The 12002-nt window shown below is 40.5% G+C and overlaps 1 protein-coding gene across 5 annotated transcripts in view; it reads right to left on the bottom strand.

Moving 5' to 3' along the window:
* LOC127429122 (la-related protein 1-like) overlaps positions 1 to 12002 on the bottom strand; it is a 53568-nt gene that overhangs the window by 16908 nt on the left and 24658 nt on the right. For 3 of the 5 annotated variants that reach the window (XM_051677942.1, XM_051677941.1, XM_051677943.1), the window contains 5 exons: positions 7811 to 7963; positions 3121 to 3286; positions 2077 to 2221; positions 1587 to 1761; positions 1340 to 1497 (listed from right to left, as the gene is read on the bottom strand). In XM_051677942.1, coding sequence (XP_051533902.1) covers positions 1340 to 1497; positions 1587 to 1761; positions 2077 to 2221; positions 3121 to 3286; positions 7811 to 7963 — 797 coding nt within the window. Of the gene's footprint in view, positions 1 to 1339; positions 1498 to 1586; positions 1762 to 2076; positions 2222 to 3120; positions 3361 to 4415; positions 4599 to 7810; positions 7964 to 12002 lie in introns of those variants that run through there. The other 2 variants (XM_051677944.1, XM_051677945.1) reach the window with 2 other exon arrangements.

Consider the following 12002-nt stretch of genomic DNA (forward strand, 5'->3'; position numbering starts at 1 on the left):
GCAATAGAACTATATATATATTACATATGGGAATATATGTATATTTATACTTTAATAATTTGTTTGTCATCATTATTTTAATAAAAATTTAACTTTGTAAAAATACAAAAATTCTACATTATATTAATATTATATAATGAAATTGTATACACTGTATAATAATGATATGAGCAATCACTGTATGAAATAATGTGTACAATTTACAAGTAAAAACATTGAGTTTACTTTCATTTGTATAAGAAACGCTAAAAAGTGTACGGTCACTTTAAGAGTTCAGCGAACATCAACGACAATCTCTTGGTTTCTTTAGCGCATCCATGCTGTGTGAGATAAACTTTCTTATTTCTTTCTACTTTATCTGACTGTAAAGAACAAAGGGTATTAAGACACATAATTCAATGAAAGTGGAGTCGTCTCATCTTTGGGGACACATTACACGGAGGAAACGATCCACTTTAATCTCAAGCACTTTTTATCAAAACAAGGCGGTTTTCCAGGTATTCCAGTATTTTTACTTATTTTATTTTTTTTCTCCCCAATTTGGCATGCCCAATTCCCAATGCGCTCCAAGTCCTCGTTGTGGCGTAGTGACTCACCTCAATCTGGGTGGCGGAGGACAAATATCAGTTGACTCCACGTCTGAGACAGTCAATCCGTGCATCTTATCACGTGGCTTGCTGAGCGCGTTACCGCGGAGACTTAGCGCTTATGGAGGCTCACGCTATTCTCTGCGGCATCCACGCACAACTCACCACACGCCCCACCAAGAGCGAGAACCATATTATAGCGACCACGAGGAGGTTAACCCAACATGACTCTACCCACCCTAGCAACCGGGCCAATTAGTTGCTTAGGAGGCCTGACTGGAGTCACTCAGCATGCCCTGGATTCGAACTTGCGACTCCAGGTGTGGTACTCAGTGTCTTTACTTGAGTTAAGAGCTAACCAGACCCTCTCAGGTATTCCAGTACTTACGTTTCTAAAAGCTAAATTCAAGCACTTTAAGGACCTTGTGTGAACCCTGTAAATATTGTAGAAAAGAAGCGCAGTAGTGGTAAAATCAAGCGATAGAGAGATTATTATGTTTGTCGGGTTATTTCATTTATGATCACATGGACAGAAAACAATGTTGCAAATTTAGAAATATCAAGTTATGCCACAATATGGTTCGTAAATTTTGTGGTTCGTGATATAACGAAATTCGATATCCCTAATAAACATGTAACAATATATTATAACAAATGACCACATACGTACTGGGAAAAAGGTGTGATGCAATTGATGGTGTGAGTGTCAAACTGCCACTTGGATCTGGATGAGAGAGAGAGCTTCTCTGTACCTTGGGTCGAGCTGGTGAGGGTCTGGGCCTCTTCTTCACTTCAATCCACGACTCCGAGTCCAGATCAGGCAGACTGGCTGATAAACCCTTCGGCATGCTCTTCAGATTACTAACTTCCTCTGGCTTTGGCTGTACCGGCGTGGATGCTCTTGGAGAACCTGCACAGTATCAGTCCTTCTGTTATTAGGCCAACATATAGAAAACATGCTTTTAGTCATGGACGATTGTATGTCAAGTCTGCAGTCACCTGTCTGATCGTCCACAACAGTCCTGGGCACAAACTCTGGGCAGTTGATGAACTGAGAAAAATCAGTCTGGGATTGATCCTGTAAAGACAACCCAGGCAGTGGCCATTTTTCAGGATCCTCCTTGCAGCGAATTTTCATATCCGTAATCTCCACTTCATTACTGTCCTTAAGCGCCTGAATATACAGCAAAATATCAGGGCTGATAAATGCCAGTGCATCTCTTATACAGTAAAAACAAAAAAATTTGATGAAAAAACTAGAGGTAGACCGATTTAAAGTTTTTGCCAATTAATCTGCGGTGATAGTTGCTTCTGGAACTGTTATAACCCTTCATCTGGTAAATATACAGGCTATGAAAAACCAAAACTAATTTAGTAAGGATAGATTGAGAAAAGGTTTAACATTCAATATATCGATTTTAAAAATTTGGGTGATAAATCAGTTATCGGCTTTCTTCCAACAATCTATCGGTCGACCATTAGAACAAACCTCTAAAATGAGGTTGATGTCTGTCGTCAGAGCCTGCACGCGGTGAAAGCTGCTGATCAGAGCAATGGGCAAGAAGCCCTCTTGATCCATCTTTCTACGCAAGAAGAAATCTCGCTCCAGATTATCAACACTGAAGTAATACTCGCTGCAGAAACAAACAAAAAAACAGATCAACAACAATGTCATGCACACTGCAGAAATAAAATAATGACTTAAACTTTGATCTGTTTATCACACAAAGCTATTGTATGGTTACACAAGACATGGAATATAGTACGAGTCATATCGCCAACATTAAGTGGTTTTACTGTGTTTTTTGTCCTTTTTTGGACAAGGTAGAGTGCCATACAGGCTTAAAGCGTCTTTAGAGAGACATTAATTGCCAGAGACTGTGTGACACTACTGACCTCACAGCTGGTGAAATATGGGAAGACTGACTTTAATGCTGCCTGATTTTTAAAATGTTTTCATAAATACCTGAAGGTGTTGACAAAAAAAAAAAAAAGGGACACCACTTTGAAACCTTATAAGACAGGCATATTTTTAGAACCAACCTCTTCCTCAATAGTAATGCTTCTGGGTGAGTGCTAATATAATGTCATAATTTTAATAAAGAGAAAATCTAATGCTAATGATCATCTCCAATTAATTTCAATGGGGAAATGTTTCTACTTTAAAAACAAATGGTTGGAAGCGATGAAGGGTCATGTGTTGTCTAATGTCTCAAGAATCACTGAGGACTTCAGTGTTTGTTTTTGTGTGCAGCGGGCACTACGCAACAGAAATATGCTCAATAACAGCACAGGACACACTGGCACACACTACGCACATTTATTAATTAACAAAAAACCTTCAACAGATGAAATCTGATAAAAGTGCATATTGACAAACGGTGACTAGATTTTTAATTAGGAGGCACTTTTTTGTCCCATTTGCAACAATTGTAGTTGCAGTCTGGAGCCCTGGTGTGTGTGTGCTTTCACATGTACATCAAACAATCTAACAGACAGTGCAAAAAAACATGATTACTGGTGATTGACTCACATTTGTCTCTTGATATAGTCCTTCAGCAGTTCCTGGTCCACTGTATTATACAGGTCAGTGCTGCTCATGTTGTCATAGTAATACGTCACTGTGCTGTTGAACTTCTGCCCGTATGCACCATCCTTCCCATCAAAGCCTTTATAGCCATGGTAGTATTCATATTGACCTGATGAGACCAGAACACGAGTACTGTAGTTGTAGATTCAACAGAGCAGCTCTCAAATGTGCTCTTTTATCCTCCTTGTAACCAGAAAAAGAAATGAACACCTGCCACCAACCAAATGCAGGCACTTCTCAATCAGTGCTGGCTCCATGAGCAGAAAAGCAGAGGGTGAACGGTGCCTCTTACTGAAGTGAACCAAAAACACATTCAATTTCAAAGCCAGTCTGAAGGCAAAGAGAACGGGATTCTTACACTTTAAGATGTTGTTGCACATCTCTTAAATTTGATGTACATGTAGTGAGTTATTGTATAGATTTAAATTGGAAAAATAAAAATGTCTGATCAAATTGGGCACTGCAAAGTTACAAATCTTTTCTACAATGTTTGTTCTTTCCTCCTCTGCTGTCTGGTAGTATACAGGCCTCATGTGGACGCACTGCATTTAGTCCTTTTATCACAATGACGATGATATCACTCGCGCTCTGTGAGCCACCCTGCTGTCTGCTGTCCCGACTTAAGTATCGGATTTGAAATGCACTTTACAGGCATCAACTCTTGCACCTCATGTGAAGCACATGTCAGATTTAACTTAGTTGATTTCAATGGAGTTTAAAATGAGCTAATGATGTGATACTCTAATAAGCATTAAAATACACAGCACTAAAATTTTTGCACATTTTAATTAGACAAAACAATTTTTATCAAAACATTTTGTTCCTGAAAAAAATTGGAAGTATTTTTCAAATCAACATTTATCTTCACTCATCTGCCATCTTGGATTTATTTTTCACTGAGCACATCACAGCTCTACTCAGTGGTGGGGATTTGTTCAGTTTGTTTATTGATTCATTTATTGATCATTTATATGACCATTTCTGCAAGTTACACCTTTGTGCCAGTAAATGGCAACAAATGAGTGTCTTTTAAGATTTGAACGAGTCATTGCATTGAAACAAATTCAGAACAAGGCTAATTATCCTTTATTAAAAAGTGTCTGAATATCTATCATATTCTTAACTGCTGAGCACAACTTTTTAATTAAGCTCCACAAAAAAACATAATACTAGCCCAAAAAATAATTATGAGTTTCAATAATGTCCATATGTCATTGTAATGTGTGGTCAACACTCACTTAAATTCATATTTCATCCGGCCCCTTTTCCTGTTGTACGAGATTGACGAACTGAACGAATGACAGGCAGCTCCTCCTCTTGTTCAGAATGACTGACTGATTCAGTGAAGCGTCTTCGTTCAGTGGGTCAAACCAATGATATGATCCTTCACAATCTGAACTCGAATGCTACTGGCTCACGCTTTAGTCAATCTTCGCAGGCTTGAAAAGCCACCAAAGCAGTCTCGTGCTTCAAACTAGAGCTCAGCTCATTGTCTTCAAAAGGGAGAGAAGTCAGTGTGTGGAAGTGAACGAGAACGATTTGTTCACTTAAAAGATTTTTTAAAAAGACTGATTCGTTCAAGAATGAAACATCACTAGTGCTACAGTTTGGAACAGTACAGTTGAAGTCAGAAGTTTACATATACCTTGAGCCAAATACATCTAAACTCAGTTTTTCACAATTCCTGTCATTTAATCATAAAAAAATATTCCCTGTCAGGTCAGTTAGAATCACTACTTTATTTTAAGAATGTGAAATGTCGGGAGTCACATGCGAGGTTCGGATATGTGAATGGCGAGCTCTGCGCACTTTGCTAGTTTTAATACTTATGTCAAACCGGTGAGATTCGATACACCCTGATCCTTAACTGTTCTAGGAAGACAATATGTAAAAGAATTCAAAATCCTCGGGCTCTGTGAAGTGCACCAGTCCCTCCTGCAGCAAAGCACCCCAATAACATGATGCTGTCACCCCCATGCTTCACAGGTGGGACGGTGTTCTTCGGCTTGCAAGCCTCACCCTTATTCCTCCAAAACATAATGATGGTCATTATGGCCAAACAGTTCAATTTTTTTTTTCATCAGACCAGAGGACATTTCTCCAAAAAGTGAGATCTTTGCCCCCATGTGCACTTGCAAACTGTAGTCTGGCTTTTTTATGGTGGTTTTGGAGCAGTGGCTTCTTCCATGCTGAGCATTAAATTCATTACTTTCCTAAAAATTCTACAAACAATACCCCATAATGACAATGTGAAAGAAGTTTGTTTGAAATCTTTGCAAATTTATTAAAAAAAAAAAAAAAAAAAAAATCACATGTACATAAGTATTCACAGCCTTTGAGCTCAGGTGCATCCTGTTTCCACTGATCATCCTTGAGATGTTTCTACAACTTGATTGGAGTCCACCTATGGTAAATTCAGTTGATTGGACATGATTTGGAAAGGCACACACCTGTCTATATAAGGTCCCACAGTTAACAGTGCATGTCAGAGCACAAACCAAGCCATGAAGTCCAAGGAATTGTCTGTAGACCTCTGAGACAGGATTGTATCGAGGCACAGATCTGGGGAAGGGTACAGAACAATTTCTGCAGCATTGAAGGTCCCAATGAGCACAGTGGCCTCCATCCGTAAATGGAAGAAGTTTGGAACCACCAGGACTCCTCCTAGAGCTGGCCGCCCGGCCAAACTGAGCGATCGGGGGAGAAGGGCCTTAGTCAGGGAGGTGACCAAGAACCCGATGGTCACTCTGACAGAGCTCCAGCGTTTCTCTGTGGAGAGAGGAGAACCTTCCAGAAGAACAACCATCTCTGCAGTACTCCACCAATCAGGCCGGTATAGTGGCCAGACGGAAGCCACTCCTCAGTAAAAGGCACATGACAGCCCGTCTGGAGTTTGCCAAAAGGCACCTGAAGGACTCTCAGACCATGAGAAACAAAATTCTCTGGTCTGATGAAACAAAGATTGAACACTTTGGCCTGAATGGCAAGCGTCATGTCTGGAGGAAACCAGGCACCGCTCATCACCTGGCCAATACCATCCCTACAGTGAAGCATGGTGGTGGCAGCATCATGCTGTGGGGATGTTTTTCAGCGACAGGAACTAGGAGACTAGTCAGGATCGAGGGAAATATGAATGCAGCAATGTACAGAGACATCCTTGATGAAAACTTGCTCCATAGCGCTCTGGACCTCAGACTGGGATGAAGGTTCATCTTCCAACAGGACAACGACCCTAAGCACACAGCCAAGATAACAAAGGAGTGGCTACAGGACAACTCTGTGAATGTCCTTGAGTGGCCCAGCCAGAGCCCAGACTTGAACCCGATTGAACATCTCTGGAGAGATTTGAAAATGGCTATACACCAACGCTCCCCAGCCAACCTGATGGAGCTTGAGAGGTCCTGCAAAGAAGAATGGGAGAAACTGCCCAAAAATAGGTGTGCCAAGCTTTTAGCATCATACTCAAAAAGACTTGAGGCTGTAATTGGTGCCAAAGGTGCTTCAACAAAAGTATTGAGCAAAGGCTGTGAATACTTATGTACATGTGATTTTTGTTTTGTTTTTTACTTTTAATAAATTTGCAAAGATTTCAAACAAACGTCTTTCACGTTGTCTTTACGGGGTATTGTTTGTAGAATTTTGAGGAAAATAATGAATTTAATCAATTTTGGAATAAGGCTGTAACATAAAATGTGGAAAAAGTGTAGCACTGTGAATACTTTCCGGATGCACTGTAGGACTCGTTTTACTGTGGATATAGATACTTGTCTACCTGTTTCCTCCAGCATCTTCACAAGGTCCTTTGCTGTTGTTTTGGGATTGATTTTTACTTTTCGCACCAAACTACATTCATCTCTAGGAGACAGCATGCGTCTCCTTCCTGAGCGGTATGATGGCTGCGTGGTCCCATGGTGTTTATACTTGTGTACTATTGTTTGTACAAATGAACGTGGTACCTTCAGGCGTCCGGAAATTGCTCCCAAGGATGAACCAGACTTGTGGAGGTCCACAATTTTTTTTCCTGAGGAAATTTCTTTTGATTTTCCCATTATGTCAAGCAAAGAGGCACTGAGTTTGAAGGTAGGCCTTAAAATACATCCACAGGAACACCTCCAATTCAGTACACCTCCTATCAGAAGCTAATTGTCTAAAGGCTTGACATCATTTTCTGGAATTTTCCAAGCTGCTTAAAGGCACAGTTAACTTCGTATATGTAAACTTCTGACCCACTGGAATTGTGATAGTCAATTAAAAGTTAAACAATCCGTCTGTAAACAATTGTTGGAAAAATTACTTGTCATGCACAAATTAGATGTCCAAAACGACTTGCCAAAACTATAGTTTGCCAATATTAAATCTGTGTAGTTAAAAAAAAAAACAAAAAAAAAACTTCAACTGTATGTGATGTCTTAAACTACTGTCTATGTAGGCAGCTCACTAGGCTTTGTAACAAAAGGCGACACACACAGATTTAAAAGAGTCACTCTAATACATGACAAGATGAAACACAAATAAACAAAAATATGAAACACACTGAGCAAATGAACTGTCAAAAGGCAGCTGGCTTCAGTAATATAGCAGAACTAAAATGTTATTAAAGATGAATATATTATATTTGACTATATTATTGTACCTCTGTTAGCTCCTCTCCCGCGTCCTCGTCCTCGTCCTCTCCCGCGGCCACGGCCTCTAACAGCGCCTCTGTAGGGCGCACCCTCACTCTTCACACTGGACACTTCATCATGATCATCTTTAAAGTCGTGATCAAACTTTCCACTGTGCCAGTCTGCGAACACACACAAACACAAAATACTGCTTTTGAAGGAAGAAATACAACAGCAAATGATCGAGAACATTCATCCCTTTGAAAATAGAAAAGGGTTGTTGACATCACACTTCAATTTTGTGTGACAAACATATAATACACAACCAGTCCACTTTTATTAAAAATGATTCAACTAGAGTCGCGTGACGCCATGCGCACTTTGATAGTTTTAACACTATAAACCCTGTTCAATACACCCTTTTCCATAACTGTTCTAGGAAGACAATATGTCAGGGAATTCTGGCTCTGGACATATTAAAAGACACTTACGTGCTCAAGCTGACACCCCTGACAAGGCCACGGACAAGGGAGCGGATTTGGCCGGAGAAGTGCGGGAAATTCTGCGAGAATTGTTGAACATGTCGGCAATGCTGACGAAGGTCGTTGCTGACTTGGAGGATCTTGCTGTAATATGTCGATCGATCAATGCCATGGAGACGAAATTCACTGAGGTGGTTACAAGAATGGGGGATGTCAAGAAACGGATCGATTATCTGGAGTCATCGGAGAGTGAATTAGCTGCTAATCCGCTAACGATCAAGGTGGATTTGGAGCTCGTCTGGGAGAAGCTGGAGGATATGGAGAATCGTAGTTGGCGGAAAAACGTCCATATTGTTGGAATTCCTGAGGGAGCAAAGGGTCAGAATATGGTGGAATTCCTGGACGGGCTCTTTCAGAGTCTGCTCAACATAACAGGCCATAAGCTAGAAATTGAGCGAGCTCAGAGGGTTCCAGTTCAGCGATCCGCTGAGTGAGACAGGCCTCGATCAATTCTGGCCAAATTTCTGAGATCATCCGATAAAGATCTCGTGTTACACGCGGCAAGGAGTAAAGGAAGGTTTTCTTGGAAAAACCACAGCATTTTCTTGTTCCCAGACTTTGCAAATTCGACAAGAGAGAAATGTGATCGATTCAAGGAATGCAAGAAAATCTTACATCAATGGAAGGTTGCTTCTGCACTGATGTTCCTGGACAAATTGAGAATAGATACCAAGGATGGCTGTAAAGTATTTACATGTCCCCAGCAAGCAATGTCCTTCATAAAGTCAATGACTAAGTTATCTGTGGTTCTCACGTTGCAGCCAAGTGAGCCTGACTCACTGAACATCCACTTGATCGTCCGAGGAAGCCGAGCACCTTGAGTTTGTTTTCTGCAATAACACTTCTTCAGGACAGTGTTGTGGATGAATCTACACGTTCTTTGTGCTTATGCCTCCTATTGGCTGGAGTTTGTTTTGTGGAGTATTTCTTGCAAGACATTGGAGTGATTGGGTCATTTGTTGCACTCATGTAGCAGTCGAATGGGCTGGCTCACTGAACATTCGTTTGACTGTCCGAGAAAAATGAGCGGCTTTTTTTTTTTTGTGCTGGTTCCGCCTAGCGGCTGGAGTTTGTTTTGTGGAGGAACACACCTTTGGGACAGTTATGTGGATGTACATGTTCCTTTTTTATTCCGCTTATTGGCTGGAGTTTGTTTTATAGATTAGTTTGTTGCGTAATTCTGTCTCACAAAATTTGTATAGAAACACCGGACTTAAGCATTCCGACAGCAAAAGTGTCGCGAGGGCTCTCGTAGGCGTACATGGACTGTTTGAGTTTAGAGGGATGGACGCCAGTTGCCGTTGTCGTGCGCGGGATTAATGCGCATGTTTTTCTTTTTTCTGTTTGTTTGGTTCTGGGGGAAGTTTGGGGTTTGGTTGTTGCTCTAATGTTGGAATGTGGTCTTTATAATTTTGTTTTTGACACAATCTATTTTTTCCTCATATGTCAAAATGTCAAATGTTAATGAGTGGATTGTCTCTCTCCATATGGAATGTGAATGGGTTGGGGCACCCCATAAGAAGAAGGAAGTTTATTTCTTTTATTAAATGTAAGAAATATGATAGTAGTTTCATCAAGAAATGCATTTTTCCCCACAGGAAGCTGAAAAATTTGGGAAGATATGGGGTGGACATTTTTTCTTTAGTGCTGGCTCAAGTAAGAGCAGGGGCGTCATTACATTGGTAAACATCTACAATTCAAATGTCTCAGACTAAAGATAAATTAGGAAGAGTCATTATTGTTTTAGAAGAAATTCAGGGGCTAAGGTTGATTTTGGCTAATATTTACACATCTAAAGCTGATGATCAGGGCTTTTTTATAGATCTTGAAGGGATGTTGCAAGCCGCTGGTACCCCTTATGATATAATATTGAAAGGAGACTTTAATCGATTGATAGTCCTTGATCATAGTGAAGCAAAAGTGTGCAAGCCCCCTAGAGCAACAGTGACGCCTCACAGGACGTGTAAAAATCTTGATTTTACAGATATTTGGAGACTTTTGAACCAATCTGGCAGGGACTATACATTTTTTTCATCAGTCCATAAGATTTATTCTAGAATAGATTTTTTTTTATATCCAAGTCCCTCATTTCACATGTTGTTGTTCAATTGGAAACATTTTAGCCTCAGATCACGCCCTGGTGTGTTTAGAGGTGTTGCAACATACGGAGAAAAAGAAATCGTATAGTTGCTGCTTTGATGTATCCCTTTTGCAAAATCCTGAACTCCAACAAATGCTAAAGGCTGAAATCAATGTCTATATGGAGACCAACTGATCCTCAGTATCCTCTGTGGGCATGGCTTGGGAGGCACTTAAGGAGGATCTTAGGGGTCAGATCATACAGTATTCCTCATTCATCAAAAAATCTAAAGCACAAGAACTCGTGGAGTTGGAAGGGAATTTTAAAAGTGCCGAGGCAGAGCTGAAGTGCCGAATGTTGTCTGATGGCCTCAGAGAATCGACCCAACTGAAATACAGATATCCAACTTTTTGTTGCAGGTGGTGGAGTTTTGGCTATTCAGGGCAAGACAGTCATATTTTGAGTCGGGGAACAAAGCAGGGAAGCTTTTGGCTAGATATACATAAAGCAGAGAGAGTCTTTTTCTACCATTCCCTAAAATCTGCTGGTGGTGAAATATTTACCTCAGCCATTGATATTAATAATGCTGTTATATATAATCTCTATAGCTCCACATCTTCGTCTACTGATGAAGATATTAGAAAACTTGTGAAACCATTAGAAATTCTTAAACTGACAACTGAGCAAAAAATATCTCTTGATTCTGAGATAACCTTGGCGGAGCTTGGCGAGGTAATTAAGACCTCGCCTACAGGCAAGGCTCCAGGGCCAGACGGCTTTGCCGCTGAATTATTTAGATCTTATTCTACAGAACTGGCTCCGCTTTTGTTAGAAGTTTATACGGAATCATTAAAGAATGGAAAGCTTCCGCCACCCATGACACAAGCCAGGATCATTCTGATTCTTAAAAAGGACAAAGATACAAGTGAGTGTAAGAGTTACCGTCCAGCTTCCCTGTTCAAAGCTAGACGTTAAAATATTGTAAAAAATTCTGGCTAACCGATTAAGTTATGACATCTCTTATACATATAGATCAGGGGGGGTTTATTCGGGGCCGCAACTCTTTTGATAACATTAGGCATTTCATCAATATTAGTGGTCAGTGGCGAATTATCAGACTCCGGTCACTGCCATCTCACTTCACTTCCGAAAAGCCGTTTGATATTGTAGAATGGGATTATCTTTTTAAGCTTTTGGAAATATATGGGTTCGGGAATACTTTTATTGGATGGATTAAGTTACTTTATAGACACCTGGTAGTGGCGGTACAAACAAATGGATTAATTTCAGAATATTTCACTCTGGATAGGGGCAACCGGCAGGGTTGCACTCTTTCCCCATTATTGTTCTGTCTTGCCCTGGAACCATTAGCAGCCACGACAAGGAAGGAAGATGATTTTCCAGGGGTGGTGCCGGGAGGTGTGGCGCATAAGCTTTTGCTTTACGCAGATGATATTTTATTATTTGTCTCCGACCCCATTAGATCTATGCCTTGCCTCCATAGTATTATTAATTCCTTTTCCAAGTTCTCAGGATACAGAGTCAATTGGTCCAAATCCAAAGCTTTGGCTCTGACAGCGTACTGCCCAGTAACGGCTT

The sequence above is a fragment of the Myxocyprinus asiaticus genome, chromosome 38, assembly GCF_019703515.2.
Source record: "Myxocyprinus asiaticus isolate MX2 ecotype Aquarium Trade chromosome 38, UBuf_Myxa_2, whole genome shotgun sequence".
In the NCBI taxonomy this organism is placed as follows: domain Eukaryota; kingdom Metazoa; phylum Chordata; class Actinopteri; order Cypriniformes; family Catostomidae; genus Myxocyprinus; species Myxocyprinus asiaticus.